Here is a 17025-nt window from a genome sequence, read left to right on the forward strand (position 1 = left end):
ACAAATTCACTCACACAATTTAAACCCTCTAGGCTTTAGGGAGATTTTCCTATGAGAGAAGGATGGCTTGGAACACTGCACCATTTACAACTGAATCCTTTCCTCATGGTAATTGGTGAACCTGATCCACAGAGCTCTGTTTTGGCAGCATTGTTGAGGCTGGAGGGATTACGATCCAAGCAGGCAGTTCAGTCACTTTCCCCATTATAGGCAGTCATAGGGGGTAATGCAAGCCTTCCAATGCAAATCTCCTTGGACCCAAACCAGAGCAATAATTCTGAATGACACAGAAAGCCCTTCTAAAAAGCACGGAAGGTCTGCATCTCTTTCTCCCCTTTCCTCACCTCTTCACGCATTAATAAAAAGGGGGCTTAAAGCACTCCAGCTCTCCCCACTTAACTTTCCTGAGAAGATCTTGGGTATTCATGAAGCAACCTGAGTAACCAATGGGCTTGGGCATCTGTTGGGGAAAGAGGAGGTTCTTACCTCATGGGAAATAAGTTTCAATCCCAAGCCCTTTCTAGTAAAACTCTTCGGTGGTGCGTAATTATTTTCTGAAAACTCATAGTATCAAAATGGGATGGGTGGAGTTCCTGTTGTGGCTCAGTGGAAATGAATCTGACTAGCATCCATGAGGACACAGGTTCGATCCCTGGCCTCGCTCAGTGGGTTAAGGATCTGGTGTTGCCACGAGCTGTGGTGTAGGTTGCAGACACGGCTGAGATCCTGCGTTGCTGTGGCTATGGTGTAGGCCAAAGGCTTCATCTCTGATTCTACCCATAGCCTGGGAACCTCCATATGCCATGGGCACGGCCCTAAAAAGATTTTTAAAAAAGGGGGAGGGATGGGCAGGTGGGCTTGGATGGCCATGGAGTAGAAACTGACAGGCAGAGAAACGGAAGGAGCTCACATACCTTACAAACTGGCTGAATAAGGCTGTCGTGTTCCGGATGATCCGAGCGGCCTGGGACTCCTCACGCTGGCATCTCTGCAGAGTTAACCCATCATCCATGTGGCCTTCCTGATGGAGTATGACCTGCCCCAGAGCCAAGGACACCGGGTCCAGGTTACACAGCCAGACAGACAACACTTCCTGCCGTAGGTCCCTCATCCCTTGTCCTCCTTCTCCCCAGCCAAGCTCCCCTGGGTCCACCTCAAAAGTGGGACACGAACTGAGTTATTCTGGCCATACACACTATTACTGATATATGACTCACTCCTGAGGCGCGGTGCTTTGATGAAAATGAAATTTTATGTGCCAGTGCGTTACGAGTTACAATACGTTCCTTAGGCCTAGATGTACACTTTGGAAGGGGAAAAACATATTTTACAATAGCTTTTTCTCTGAACACAAACCCTTATCCTTGGAGAGGAAAAAAAAAAAAAATCGCTGTGTTCAGAGCCTTTTCTTCCAGAGATAAACTAAAGAAGAAGGAGAGACAAGTTAAAGTAAAATCCTGGGAAACCCAGGATTGGTCATGGTGCTCTCTCTCAGAAGGATAGCTGCACCAGGTCAGCCAACTGTAGAATGGGGAAGCAGTGGGATGGTGGTTTGCTTGTCATGGAGGCTACAGAGGGTATTTGAAAGGATAGGCTTGGGCATAAACCAGCCTGAATTCTGGTCCTGCTAGGCTACTTCCTAGCTCTGTGTCCTTGACGAATTATCTAACCTCTCCCTGCTTTGACTTCACCATCTGTGGGTGGACTTATCTTAGAGGGTTGCTTGGAGAATTAGATGATATATATGGAGGTCCTTTAATATGTTTACCAGCCTGTAAGAGGTACTCGATGAGTATTTGCTATACACGCCAGTTATCACTGATCTCAGTTCAGTTATCTGGAAGCTAAGTGTACGTATTGGTCACTAGTGATATCATGATACAATTTTGGTGCAGGGCTAGCAGCTTTTTTGCTTTTGTATTTGCTTTTTAGGGCCACACCTGGGGCATATGGACGTTCCCAGGCTAGGGGTTGAATCTGGAGCTATGCCGCTGGCCTACATCACAGCTACAGAAACTCCAGATCCGAGTCATTCTGAGAACTTTATCACAGCTCAAGGCAATGCCAGATCCTTAACCCACTGAGCAAGGCCAGGGATCCAAACTGCATTCTTATGGATACTAGCTGGATTCATTTCCACTGTGCCACAATGGGAACTCCTGGGGCTAGCAGCTTTTGGTCTAGAGGTAGTGGTTTTTTGTGGGTTTTTTTTTTTTGTTGTTGTTGTTTTTTTCTCTCTTGAAAGGGTCAGGCATGTGCAGATATTAACTGGGATGGTCTGACTCTGGTTCAAGTTAGGGTTAAATCCTGAGTTAAGTTCCCAGCGTGGTTTCCTCTTGAGGTGAGTAAGTGAAGGGAGCACCATCTGTAGGTCCTGGGAAGGGGGGGGAAGGTCAGACAATCTCTATGTCAATTAAATAAAATAACGTGGCTTCAGGAAATACCTTTTGAACAAGCATTTTTGTTATCTCTCATTTTCAGCACAAAGAAATAACTTATTTTCCTTTGCATACGAAAATCTGTTTTATATTCTTCTGAAGGTATGCCTGGATTTAATGAATTCACAGAGGATAGAATACCAGCTTGCACATATTTCTGTTCATTCGTGAAAAAAGACCTTGCATCTCATCTACATAACGCAGCCTGAGCCTTAGCAAAGGATGCTCTGACTACTGGATTCACCAACTCTTTCAAACTGTTACTTTCTCCGAACATCCCGGCAACTGCTTACCCATGCTGCATTTAGATTCAGCAATACATCTCACTAGGTTTACTCTGGCCTCAGTCCCAGCGTTTGGGTCCCTGGAGACCAACGTCCTCAGATTTTGCTTGCTCAGATAACACTTTCAAACCCGCCAGCCAAATAAGAAAGTGAAGAGAAATGGAGGAAATGCAGTTGTTGGAATGTTGTTACTATGTGTCCTGTTGATCCCTACCGTCTAGTTCCTCAGGTTCTTTTTTTCTCTTGGAGGAATCCCATAGCCCAAGGGCAGAGAGAAAAAGCCCAAATGGGAATGGAAAGAGAGCACTTCCTTTAAGGTGAGGAACCATTTGTCAGGTTTTTCACTGTGTCTATTTCCCACTGGTTTTTCTAAATGCTTTTTTCAATAAAAGGCTTAAACACAGAGTGGACATCCTTTGTGCTTTTAGAGGGGAAACTGAACTTGTTCCTCACGAAATGGAGCTGGGCAGCTCTGTCAAGGGCTGAGCATTATGGCACCACATGGAGAGAGAGTTCTTAAAGCATCCTCCCAAATCACATGCACATTCCAGCAATGAAATGGCTCTACAGACTCTTGTCCTAGAAGAAAAAGGCAGGGACAGGCACGATAAATCAGCACTGTAAACTGGGATCTCTCCTAGTGGACAGGATCCTTTGAGCATGTCTGCGCCCACCCAGAGCTACAGCCACGATCCACAAATTTCACTCTCTTTAAATGTCATCCTTATCTTAGTAGGTAGGAAAAATTGCGGTGACTCTAGATGATATTAACATACTCTTTAGAGGATTTAATTTTATTCTGATAGGCTGTTGGGGTAGATGATAGGTTTTTGGCATCTACTTGCAATTTGCTCTCACTTCCAGGAGACAGCCCCTACTCCTGGGAGAGAGCCTTTTCTGGGATTCAGTTGAAAACCTACTGTACTTTCAAGAGCCAGTCCAGCTTGGAGACCTGGAACCTCCACCTATGACTCCCTAAGCGTGTCATTCTGTCCACATGTCTGCTTTGCTCTTCTCCACCATGGAACTTTCTGTTTGCCATCTTAGCTTCATACCCTAACCGCAGTCAGCTTAAGATCCTAGGGGGAAAGTGCATACAGAATTTCAGGTTCATGTTTCTATAGTTTCCTCCACTTGGGAATGTGGCCCCTCAAGTCCTAGAAACCTTGGCTGACCTGAAAAATACTATGTCTCTCCAGTCCAGTAAAATTCACAGAAGACCCTATTCCTTGTGCTGTAGCTCAGCAAAGATGCTGAGGGGAAAATGATGACAAAGGGAACTCAACTTGGTGCACTTACATTCTACTGGAGATCTTTAGAGCTTGTGTCCTGGGTGCCTTGCTTGCTGAAACCTTCAAATGGTTTGTTTCTGTGTTTAATCCAGCCTTTATAATTGTTGGCAGAGGAAGGGCTGGGCTCATATGAGCTTGTCTTTGTGCCCTCTTTTTAATTCAATTTTCTATCTCCTCTTCATAATTTTATTTCCCCTTTCTGGATATTTTCCTGGTATGGTTTACTTTACACAAAAAGCCTTATGGTTTCTTCCCAACCCCTTTTCTTACAATAACCAGCACTCTGGGAAACTTTTCATCACCTCCACATTAGGCTGACAAATACAAAAAAATACAGTATACAATGCTTCCTAGAGCCTTATTATATGACTCCATGACTACTTATATCCATGTTTTTTAAGGATTTTCAAAAATAAATAAATTTAAAAAAGCATCATACCTTGGGCATCTATTTCCTGGTTCCTATCAAGTGATTATTTAAATCCGCGGGAAAAGGAGGTGGTTTTGTAGGGTCTCTCTTTGGTTCCTATTTTATATCATTCTCCATTATATTTTCTACTTTCCTCATCCTGACTTAGATAACTTAATAACCAACCCATTCCTATGATAGCAACTGACTTTCTGGAAAAAAAGATGCTGTACATATCCAAGCCAGTTTCCCACCGTAGCAGGCTGTGATGGACCACTCAGATCTAGATACATTCTGTGGAAACAGCATTCTTCCATGGTATCTCATCTTTCAGCACCTTGGTTCCTTTGTGCTTGTTATTCTGCAATCTGCCTTTTCTCTGTAGAGATTCTATTTAGTCTCTGTATTATGAAAATTGCACAGTAACTCAATTATCCACTTAAATGAAAGGAGCGATGATGTGGATAATCCCCAAACAGCACACCAAAAGTAATTTGGCTCAGATTTTAGAGCACAAGGAACATACTCTATCCCCTCCTCACAGATCTGCCATCTATTTAACTTTTTTTTTTTTTTTTTAACCATTGAACAAAGTAACCACACTGGGTCATAAAAATCTATCACATTCTTCAGAATAGTAAGAAGTAAAAATATACTATGTCCACCCAGTTCTCATTATCTTGCCTAGCTGCTTCCAGCTCACTGTAAAACAATCCTGGGCAGGCCTTCTGCCCCTCACCTTTCTTTTCAGAGGTCCAAGGCGGGATGTCTTGGCATCTTGTGCTTTGTAGGTCACCCACAGACCACTGGCTACGTGCTGGACAAAGCAGATGGAGTCTCCATACTTGATTTCTGGGACTCCCATGCCTTCTATATCGCGCTTGTGGCTGGAATCCAATTTCTCCTTGATTTCCTATTTCACAGAAAGTGAAACAAATGTAGGCATGCCTGATTAAATAGAAATGAAATGTATAAAACAAGTCACCTATGCAGAATTTCTCAGCCAGGGAACCGATTACCAGAATAATGGTGATGTGTCTGTCTGAGCCAGGATTTCAGGAAGGCTTGCTTTTCTGATCTGTTGCTAATTGTAAAATCAATAGATTTTAAGTTTCACCTACCTCAGTGATTATTTAAATCCATGGGAAAAGGAGGCGGCCTGTAGGGTCCCTCTTTGGTCCTGATTTTATATAATTCTCAATTATATTTTCAACTTTCCTCATCCCAACTTAGATAATAATTAACCCATTACTAGCCAGATAACTTATTTTCAGCAAGTTGTATCTTGTATGATTTTAATGGTTGTCTTATATAAATGCCCAGACTCAGGGTTTTAAATGTATCTGTTATAATCATATAAATATTTTTAAAATGGAAATCAGAAGAGAAAACAGACTCTTGGAGCAGGTAGGGAGCTACTGTGCCTTAAGTTTAACACAGTAATTGGTGTATATGTCTCTCATGACCTTCTCAGTTGTGTAGTGCGGTCAATGGATTTCATTCTTCAATTGCTATTTCACAAAACGTATTGTCTAGTACGGAAAAAGGAGTTGCTGTGCACTAGGTGTCTACTTGGTGACAACCTTCGATGCTGTCACACAGTGAGTCAGGAAGGAGACCCGTGGGACATGGTAAACTCTGTCCCCCTCCTCATCAATCAGGGCTTCTGAATGGTTCCACCCTATTTCCATTTCTTCTCTACATCTGGCATTAAATTGCTCATTTGTAAAAACCATTAGCTAGCAGCATTTTGAATTTTTTAATGCATGCTGTTCCTTTTGCTCGTGCCAACTTTAGTTTTATTCTTTCTTTTTGGCCATGCCCATGGCATGTGGAAGTTTCAGGACCAGGGATCAAACCCATACAACAGCAGTGACCCAAGCCGGTGTATCCTTAACCCACTACACCACAAAAGGACTCTTCTTCATTTTTTTCTTTTTTGGGCCACCCTGCAACCTATGGAGTTCCTAGGCCATGGATCAGATCGGAGCCACATCTGTGACCTATGCTGCAGTGACACTGGATCCCTTTAACCCACTGTGCAGGGCCAGAGATTAGGCCTGTGTCCCAGAGCTCCAGAGATGCCACTGATCCTGTTGTGCCACCAGAGGAACTCCTCTTCATTCTTAATGATGGAACTATAGCACATGCATCAAGCTCTTCTGATTTGCAACACAGTGTTCTAAGTGCCATACATACACTAATTCTTCATAATAGCCTCTGATGTAGCTACAAATATTATGCCAGTTCTACAGAGGACAAAGTGAAGGTACCAAGAAGTAAGTAATTGGTCCAAGGTCCCTCAAGAAGTAGTGAAAGAGCCAAGATTTAAACCAGGAAGTCAAACTCCAGGAACTGTGCCCTTCCCATAGCCACAGACTCCTACTCACCCTTCAATACCCTGATCAGATGCCACCTTCTTTGTGAAGGCAGAATTAGTCTCTCCTGCTGTTTTTCCTCAGCACAGTCTCATCCCTCTACTGAGTACTTAGCACATCATAATGTAAATGTGCTTGTTTATAGGACACTTCCCTTTTGCCAAGCTATAAGAGAATGAAAGGTATCAGCCAAGTGACAATTAATTTTGGATTCCTGGAGTTCCCGTTGTGGCTCAGTGGTAATGAATACAACTCGTATCCATGAAGATGCAGGTTTGATCCCTGGCCTCGCACAGTGGGTTAAGGAGCCAGGGTTGCCATGAGCTGCAGTGTAGGCTGCAGATGCAGCTCAGATCTGGTGTTGCGGTGGGTCAGCAGCTGAAGCTCTGATTCAACCCATAGCCTGGGAACTTCCACACGTTGGGGGTGCAGCCCTAAAAAAAAAAATTGGAATCCCAGTACAGAGAATCCAGCACTTATCAATTACATAACAAACATATTGAAGGAATAAATACACATGCACACGTATATACAGAGCTAAGTAATTTTTTCTTTCAAATACTTTTTTTTCCCTTTCAGCTCTATTTCCTTCCAACCCCCATAAAAGCAAAATTAGTTATTTTGCACACATTTACAGGATCATTTTGAGCAATTTGAATACATTGCTAGAAAATTCTTATTTTAAATGTATGTGGAAACATTAGTTGGATTGTTAAGTACGACTTATTTCTCAAAAGGAAACATTTACAAAAGAACATATTTCCAATTTTATAACAAAATTCAATGGGAAAAATAGATTTGATATTTTATGATTTCTTCATAGGCAAGTGGTCAAGGATGTGTTTACTTTACAAAACAATGGCTACTTGATTTTTAGTTCAAAAATATCCATAGTTCTGTAGACATTCAAGTCAGTAAATGGACTTAAAATATGCCAAAGTTTTCAACTCCAGCCTGTCCTCTAACCATAAGCACTGCAGAAAAATAAAAAAGAATGCACACTATAACTGTTAAATATGAATTGGCTATGCTAATTACCAAGAGCTCATCGTTAAAACAGCACTCCTTCCGAAATGATCAGTGACTGTCATCATTTCACTTATTTTATAACTTTTCATTGATTTACATAGGACTTGGCTAAAGAGAATAAATACCAGGATTTATTTTCCTAGAGTCTCTGAAATAAATAGATCATTACTGTTTATAGAATGGGGTGTCTCTGTGTCTCTGCTTTTACAAAAGAGCCTCAACGCCCAAAGTTGGCACTGCAGGGGCTGCTTCTAATTTAAAAGAAAAACAGGAGCAACAATAGCAAAAACTAAAACATACAAACTAATACTAGAGCCAGCCTAATCCAAACCTGAACAATGACAAAGCATTCAGGAACTGAGTGTCGTAGGCGGGAGAAGCAGGATCTGGCTATTGCTGATGCATGATGTCCTTCTTATTTAAGCAGGAATGCTCCCCCTTCTGTGTTCACTCAATATGTCCCCAGCTGTATTTACTCTATTGCTGGAAATAGACCCTTCCTATACAACAGGGATCTTTCAATCACTTCTTTGCAATAATTCCCCAGCTTCTGTGGAATACAGCTCTCATTTCTTAAGTTTGTATGCAACACATACTTGAACCAATCTGTACTGTTTCTTTGTCATATCAAATGTTTCCCCCTTTAGGGCCTTCCCTGACCTTACACTTCCTATTTGAAATGCCCCCTACTTCATCTCTGCATCTTCCCTCTCATCCATCAAGCCTTTCCCAGATCTATCTGTGCATTTCCTCTGATCTCATGGAATGTTCCTTCCCCTCGCTTAAGGCTCTTTACCATCTTCTGTGATAGGGATCCTTTGCTGGCACACATCCTGTCCTCTGCCAGGCTGAAAACTCTACAGGGGCCAGACTGAGATTTGCTTGTCTTTACAGTTCACACGAAGCTCTGCCTGGGTTGCAAATCATCTGGATTTGCTTTATTGGTCTGTGGGCATCAATCTGTTTATCAGCGTCAACCTTTCCTATGTTACACAATTCTAAGAAGGAACAGGTTGCTTGGCCTGATAATGAGTGGAAGGGTAGTAACAACCATTAGCCCCTGTCTCTGCTGAGCGTTTAAAGGAAATAGTTTTCATGCCATCATAATTGTCACATAAATATGTATTTAGTTCAGATGGTAAGTTGCTGCTCTCCAGATTGATTTAAAATTTCTAAAAGGACAAGAAAGAGAACTGGAACTAGTGTTTGGTTTGTGCTGCCTTTTTTTTTTTTTTTTGCTTTTTTAGGGCTGCACCTGTGGCATATGCAAGTTCCCAGACTAGGGGCTGAATCAGAGTTGCAGCTGCTGGCCTACCCTACAGCCACAGCAACATGGGATCTGAGCTGCATCTGTGACCTACACCACAGCTCATGGCAACACCAGATCCTTAACCAAGTGAGCAAGGTCAGGGATCAAACCTGCGTCCTCAAGGATACTAGTTAAATTCGTTACTGCTGAGCCACAGTGCGAACTCCCTCAGCTAGTGCTTACTTTGAGAGAAGCATTTTGCCAATGACTTTACAGTGACAACACCATCTTGTGAATTAACCAAGGCCCTACGAAGTGATGTGTATTATACATGACACTTTAAAAACATTTTCTCTAAATCTTCCAATGGCCCTGCTGTTTTAATTTCTCCTACTTTATAGGTGATAAAAACGTGGCTTGCAGAGTTTGAGTTATTTGCTCAAAGCCCTGTAGCTAGTAAGCAATGGAATAGAATCCCAAAACAAGTGTAATTCCAAAGCCCGTTTGTCATTTGATTTTTTTTTTTTTTGCTTTTTAGGGCTGCACCCGTGGCACATGGAGGTCCCCAGGCCAGGGGTCAAATCAGAGCTGTAGCTGCTGGCCTACACCACAGCCACAGCAACGCAGGATCCAAGCTGCATCTGCAACCTACGCCACATCTCACAACAACGCCAGATCCTTAACTCACTGAGTGAGGCCAGGGATCAAACCCTCAACCTCATGGTTCCTAGTCGGATTTGTTTCTGCTGTGCCATGATGGGAACTCCCTGAACATAATTTTTTGAATGGCTACCATCAGCACAGTTAAGTTTTGACTGTGCTAATGTTTTAGCTGTTTGGATGCTATTATAAAGAAGCAGCTGAAAATATGTATTATTTTGTGGGACCAGTGGCTCTGAAAAAAAATCACTCTGGGTTCAGAGAAACTTTAGGCATCATATATACAAACCATGAATGACAACACGGTGACATGGTTTATATTCAAAATACAACTGGAATTTGTAAGAGAAACCACTTATTCTATAGGGAGTTAGGGACAATTTTATATAAACTGACACTTGAGGGAGTTTCCACTGTGGCTCAGTGAGCTAAGGACCTGGGACAAGCTGTGGCATAGGACACAGATGTGGCTCAGATCCCATGCTGCTGTGGCTGTGGTGTAGGCCTGAAGCTGCAGCTCCAATTTGACCCCTAGCCTGGGAACTTCCATATGCTGCAGGTGAAGTCCTAAAAAGCAAACAAAAACAAAAACAAAATAACCCCAAATTGACACCTGATGTGAGCTTGGCTAGGAGAAAGAGGGAAGAAGAGAGATATGAAAGGGGATGGCATCCTAGGTAAGAGGGGGATGCCTAGTGTCTCAAGGAGAGTGGTGAAGCCCAGAAAGGGACTCGAGCAGCGAGGACTCTCACTTTATCCTATAGATGCACGTTTCTCACACTCACACCATTCATAGACTTTCTGTAGGAAAAGAGGAGTTTGGACAGTACTGTATCTTCTTCTAGGAGTCAAAAGAAACAATAAGATGTTCTTACGAGTCCTACAATAAAAAGCAAAGAACAGCCAAAAGAAACTAGACAACCTATTGAACTCCGTTTAACTTAGCATTTGACTTAAAACAGCTTACTTAGCTTGGGTCACTGTGGCTCGGGTTCATGGCATGTGTTCAAGCCCTGGCCCGGGAAATTCTGCCAGCCAAAAAGAAAAAAATGGGCCCAAGAGGAGGTGGTCTATAGGGATGCTTTCCACGCAGAGCAGAGGGAACAGCAATTTTTAAAGGGAAGTCACGTTTGGCCAAGAACACAGATCTTAGCCTATAGCAGATATTTGCTAAATGTTGACTGAATCGAATGGAACATTTTTAGACATTAAGGAAACACTTCCGCTGAGAATAGTGATAGCTCTCTGCCTTTACGTAAAAGCCAGATTTGAGATTCCACCTCAATCATTCAAGACTTATGGCAGAGTCATTAAAAATAGCTATAAAATAAATGGCTTCATGTGATAAGGCTTGCTTTAACATTATTAGTTCACCCATCCCTGAAAGGAACTGTTAAAAACCGAAGCAGAGACATGACATCTAAATAGACGGTACTGCCGTGCCAGAGTAAATATTCAATCACATCACCCGACAATCCTTGGGGAATGGCCTTGCAATGTCAAGACCATGGGAAAATGATGTGAAAACAAGTTCACAGAAATTTGACTTCGATGTTCAAAGTAATGGCTCTCCTTCCTTGAATGTTTACAGGGATTATGTTATGCACGAAAATGATTACACAGTGATGATAAAATTCCTCTATGAAGATGATAGAGATTATAAGGGAATGGATTTTCACTCTATATTGGTGTATGACCATGTTTATGTAGCCGTTCGGCAAGCAATTTTCAAACTTAAACTTGGTACCCCATACTGTGCTGGGTGCTGGGATGCAGGAAACGGGGGCGGGGGTGGTATGTGCCCTTTGTCTTAGGGGGCTTCTGGCTGACTGAGTGATGGCTGTCATGGAATCATGAGCAGGCCCTGCTGGGGGACAGGGGAAGGGCCTCCTTCCAGTGAGAAGAAGAGGAGTTTGCTGATATTAATGTGTGGAGGGTTAACAGGCATTCTGGATACAGGCTTAGCAGTGAGAAAAGATAGCGTATTCAAAGACCATACACACTTAGTATGCTCGAGCCCAAGGCAACTGTGAGCTGATGGTGATAGATACCATGGAAGGGCAGGCAGGGGTCAGCTCTTAAAGAATCGTTTCCAACAGACTTCAAACGAGCTGCAACTAGGTTAAGAATTGTGTTCAAGGTTTCACAGAAGGGAGATGGGAATTGTGGCCAGATCCAGGAGACTTGAAAGTCATGCTCTATACATACCCCACCCCTTCCAAGTTAAAGGAGCAAGTATGATGCTGTATATCAGAGCCCTCTGTACCTCCCAGGCTTCTGGTTTGATTTGCATCACCTGCTGAAGGAGAGGGACACAGGCTTTGGCCAAGATCCCATCCTGCTCATTCACTTAGCTTGCTCAGAGACTGCAGTCTGATTCCACCTGGGCCAGGCCAAGCCAGTGACTGCAGCCACTGCTCAGCCTTGACTCCCTCCCAGTAAGGCTCAGTCACATCCTGTCCTGTCCTGTGGGTACAAAATCTACAGGGGCACCTGCCATCTTCCTTGTAAGGGAAGCTTGCCAAGGATGTGAACACACACCTGCTGCTGTCCCAGGGCCCCCGATCTTGTCATAGCTGTCATGGGCTAATGCAACCTGGCAGCAAACATGGGGTGGGAAGCCCATCATTGCCAGTGACTCACAGCTCAGGTAACACAATGTCCTCTCAGAGCGCAGGAGCCTAAACCATGCTCCTTCTGGGAGTCGCTTCTCTCATTTCCCAGAATCTCCAGCCTAGAGAGGATCAGATGGATACTCCCACTCAACCCCATTCACTGGGGGCACAAAAGACACACTATCTTCCCCTCTCGGCCTTCCCCCGAGTGCCCCCAACCCCTGTGCCACCATCCAGATCCAGACATGCTATTTCAGACTGCTGTCTGCCGTTTGCTCTGTCACCTAACACCTGGTACAGATGGGTGCTGGCAAGACCACACAGCACCTTTCTGCTGTTGAAAAACAGAGCCACAAATCTCTCTGCTGGGGAACATCACTATTCCCCCAGTGAGGGCAAGCACGCTAGAGGGTGCATTTAAGGAAGAGAGCCTGCACCAAGCAAGGTAAAAATACAATTCCTAAGGAGGAATCTGAGGTCCAGAGTAATGAAGGCATCTCCAGAGATCTTCCCCAAGAGCTTTTCAGGTTGTGGGTGGCAGAGCTGTGGGTTCCCCGCACATCTTCCTTCTCATGGAGGGAGCTTCAGCTATGATGCCCAATGCCCCGCCCACACAATGTCCCAAAGAAGCTCCCATCTCTTGGGGAACACAGCCTTATTTTGGCCTACCACAGAGACTAGGTCATTTTAATTTCAGTTCCTTTCAAGTTAAAATGAAGGTAGCTGAGTTGAATATACCTGCGCTGAGAGTTATTTAAATCTCTGATATAGTGACACCAATGAAATGTAGCCACCTTACCAAGAGCACAGGGCAGTGTGATTCATGGGTGACTTTTCGTCCAGCTCTGCTATGCTGGCACCCCCCTGGGACTACAAGGGTTTTCAGCCATCAGCTGCTGGCCTCCCTGTGCATGGGAACTGGACCAAGGGACTTGGGGAGCCTTTTGAGGGTCAAACGTGCTCACAGGCCAGAAGTGGTACCAAGAGGAAGGATGAGGACGCTCTGCAGCGCTCTGAGCACTTCTGGCTTCCCGCAGAGACCTCGGCACAGCGCTGAGCCACGCTCCACAAGGCTGAGCCAAGAAAGGAATGGAATGGAAGAGTCCCCTGGGGACTGGATCCTGCCAGCTGCCTGCAAGGTCACATGACTCATCTGCTGTCACAAGAGAGGCCCCTTTCTGCAATAGTAAAAGCCTCAGTATCAGGGTTTTGTCCCAGGACTGAGACCAGGGTAGAATGCTCAAGCAGGAGACAAGCCGAGCTGGAATTCTTAGGCATTTACTTGGTCATCTGCCACGAGGAGTCACTTCTCGTTTTCCACCTCCTCCCTGACCTCCCACACCTGCTCCTGCCCCCCGACACCCCATGTCCAGGTTGTCTTTTAGGGAAAAATGGGATCTTGCCCGTCTTTGCTCCTGGGATTTCTCTGTTGCTTTGTTTTTCTGATCCTTTTCCCAAGTGACAATGCCCTAACTCACTTCCTGAAAGACAAAATATTTTATTACACGGACATAAAGTTGAATTTTAAATCCTTCTAGTGATGGGACTCTTAAAAACCAAAAGTGAGGGTAACATAGAAGAGATATGCTCTGAAAACTAGAATGAACCAAGGAGTCAACACGCCATTGGAAGAGGAGCAGATGGAAGGTAATGCTTAAAGGGAATTTTAGGCAGGAAGCTCTCATTTCTTAATATTTGAACTATGGCTGTAGGAAAGCCTAACTCTGATATAGGGTGGCTGAGAGGAAAAAAAAACCCATATGCCAAAGAGATTCTCCACCTAAAAAGACTTTAGGACCATAACAGGATCCAGGGAAGACAGAGTCTGACCCCCTGCTTCAAGGAAGATGGTGCTGAAAGACTGGCAGAGATGCCCCATAGGAATTCAGCTGTCAGCTTCACACTGAGTCCTACATGAACAGAATCATCAATAACCCTTAACTGAAACTGTGTTGAGAACGCAAATCAAGATCTATTTCTGGAAAACAGCAAAGAAGACTGAAACTAGAGATGAAGCTCCCAGCAGAGACATTGAGCTGTCCTCCCTGATAGCTTTGCATCCATTGTGCAAGAGCCCTGCTCATGCTTGGGTGATCCTTCCAAAACAATCATAAAATGACAGAGCACAAAGCTGTCCATCAGAAGTTAGTTCAGCATGCAGTTCTGACCGTCCAGCCAGATCCAGCTCTGAGTTGGGCAGTCAAAGCCTGGCTGACCATTAAAGATGGAGGTTTAAAAAAAAGTTTGTCTTTCTACATATCAAATGGCAAAACTACACATTTGGGGTTAATCTAGCTACTACAGAATTCACTCTTTTTAAAATTTTTAAAGTTACTGTACAGCACAGGGAAATGTGTATGATTGGCTCACTCTGCTGTACAACAGAACCTGATGAAACATTGTAAATCAACTGCACTTTAATAATAATAAAAAAGTTTTATTTTTTTAAAATTATAGTTGATGTACAGTGTTATGCCAATTTCTGCTATACAGCAAAGTGACTAAATCACATACACACACACACACACACACACACACACACATATCCCTTTCTTATTTTATCTTCCATCATGTTCTACCCCAAGAGACTAGATATAGTTCCCTGTGCTATACAGTATGGTCTCATTGCTTAACCATTCTAAATGTAATAATTTGCATCTACAGGAGTTCCCGTTGTGGTGCAGTGGTTAATGAATCCGACTAGGAACCATGAGGTTGCGGGTTCGATCCCTGCCCTTGCTCAGTGGGTTAACGATCCAGCGTTGCCATGAGCTGTGGTGTAGGTCGCAGACACGGCTCGGATCCCACATTGCTGTGGCTCTGGTGTAGGCCGGTGGCTCCAGCTCCGATTCAACCCCTAGCCTGGGAACCTCCATATGCTGCAGGAGCAGCCTAAAGAAATAGCAAAAAGACAAAAAATAAATTAAAAAAAATAATAATTTGCATCTACAAACCCCAAACTCCCAGTCCATCTCTCTTTGTAACCACAGGTCTGTTCTCTCTGTCCCCGAGTTTCATAGATACGCTCATTTGTGCCATGTTTTAGATTCCACTATAAGTGATATCATATGGGATTTGTCCAGAATTCACTCTTGACTAAGGCTGGGATGGACAGACCAGAGCTAAGAGATCTGGAGAGGAGAGATGACCTAGGAAAAGGAGGAGGAAGGTACTAATAATTTTGTATAATATGAATAATTGCAGGACAATGTCATGTCCAGAATGACATCTTCTCTGCATCTTTCTGAAAGAAATCACTTCCTTAATTTAAACCAATACAGCACTGAAACTCTTGTTTCCCTGTTACCCTTGCTTTATGGAAGTGATGCATATGACTTAAAAGTATTAAAAACAACTTGGACTGTATTAAACAGCAATATTTCCCAATAACCTCTGAGCAACACGGTGCATTTTTGTTTGTTTGTTTTCTAGGGCTTTCCACTCTCCTTTAACTCCTTTCTCTCTTAAGACTTCAAGCTTCAACCATGATGCACATTCCTCTATGAACTCAATTCAAAAGATAAAAGAAGAAAGCATTTTGAATTCCACTTTGTTCAAGCCTAGTTTCTTTTCAGTCATAGTTCTACCTGGAGGTTTCAGTTCTCACTTTTAGAACAAGGTCCAAGTCCACGTCATCACACCTTACCTTTGATGCCCGAAAGGAGAAGGCTGTGGACTTGGTGTCTGATTTTCCCCTGTCCTGCAGTATAAGGCCTTGGTCCTCTGTCAAGGCCAAGTAGTGGCCTGTAGTAAGATGCCGAAGTCGGAAAGCCTGGCCCCATCTGATGTTACTGCCACTCCAGCTAGATAGATGAAACAGACAAGAAATTGTATTTACATAAAATAAATCTTTTTCAATATTTATCCTGTGCTTTTTTAATACACACTCTGACTTAGAACCCTTCTGGGGTTCATCCTCTGACTCCTGGCTTGCTCTAGGACTGCAAGTCTGCCTACAACTACACATGCTGCTCACTTGTGACACATACACACACAAATACATACACATATTGTAGTATGTTAGAAGGTGGTAAAGTCTATGGAAAGAGGTAAAGAGGCTAAGATAATTGAGATAAGAGAGATCCCATGTTGAGTGCCAACCTTTTGATGTAGGACCCCATGGGGTTGGCACTCAATGAAAGTCATGGTAAGTGTTAGGGGAGAAATTATTCACCGAATAATATGAATCAAATTTATCTTTTAAGTTAGAACAAAATGTTTAAGAAATATGTATGTATAACTTTTTTTTTTTTCTTTTTAGGGCATACCCATGGCATATGGAGGTTCCTACACTGAGGGTCTAATTGGAGCTACAGCAGCTGGCCTATGTCACAGCCACAGCAACGCCAGATCTGAGCCTCGTCTGCGACCTACACCACAGCTCACAGCAACCCCAGATCCTTAACCCACTGAGCAAAGCCAGGGATCGAGCCCATCTCCTGGATGCCAGTTGGGCTCATTAACTGCTGAACCATGATGGGAAATCTGATAACAACTTTTAAATTGACTCTCCTCCTAATTCTTTGAAGCATTGAAGAATCCAAATAACATTGATAAAAAGGCTTAAATGCTTCACGTTTAAGATTATGGGGAAATAGAGAAACACAAACTGGAACTATATATATATATATATATATGGTTATATATATATAGTTACATATAGTTATATAT

At 43.3% G+C, this 17025-nt stretch overlaps 1 protein-coding gene across 10 annotated transcripts in view; it reads right to left on the reverse strand.

Moving 5' to 3' along the window:
- RYR3 (ryanodine receptor 3) overlaps nt 1-17025 on the reverse strand; it is a 568796-nt gene that overhangs the window by 293167 nt on the left and 258604 nt on the right. For all 10 annotated transcript variants that reach the window (XR_014810912.1, XR_014810914.1, XR_014810913.1 and 7 more), the window contains exons 10-12: nt 16001-16157; nt 5163-5336; nt 915-1036 (exon numbers count right to left, since the gene is read on the reverse strand). Coding sequence is in view for 6 of the 10 variants with exons in the window: in XM_084969350.1 (XP_084825476.1) it covers nt 915-1036; nt 5163-5336; nt 16001-16157 (453 nt within the window). In the remaining 4 variants the exon portion in view is untranslated. The remainder of the gene's footprint in view (nt 1-914; nt 1037-5162; nt 5337-16000; nt 16158-17025) is intronic.

This window comes from Sus scrofa, chromosome 7 (genome assembly GCF_054392235.1).
Source record: "Sus scrofa isolate SSC_HxYL_T2T_F1_AM1 chromosome 7, Sscrofa_HxYL_maternal_Yorkshire_Landrace_v2.0, whole genome shotgun sequence".
Taxonomy (NCBI): Eukaryota; Metazoa; Chordata; class Mammalia; order Artiodactyla; family Suidae; genus Sus; species Sus scrofa.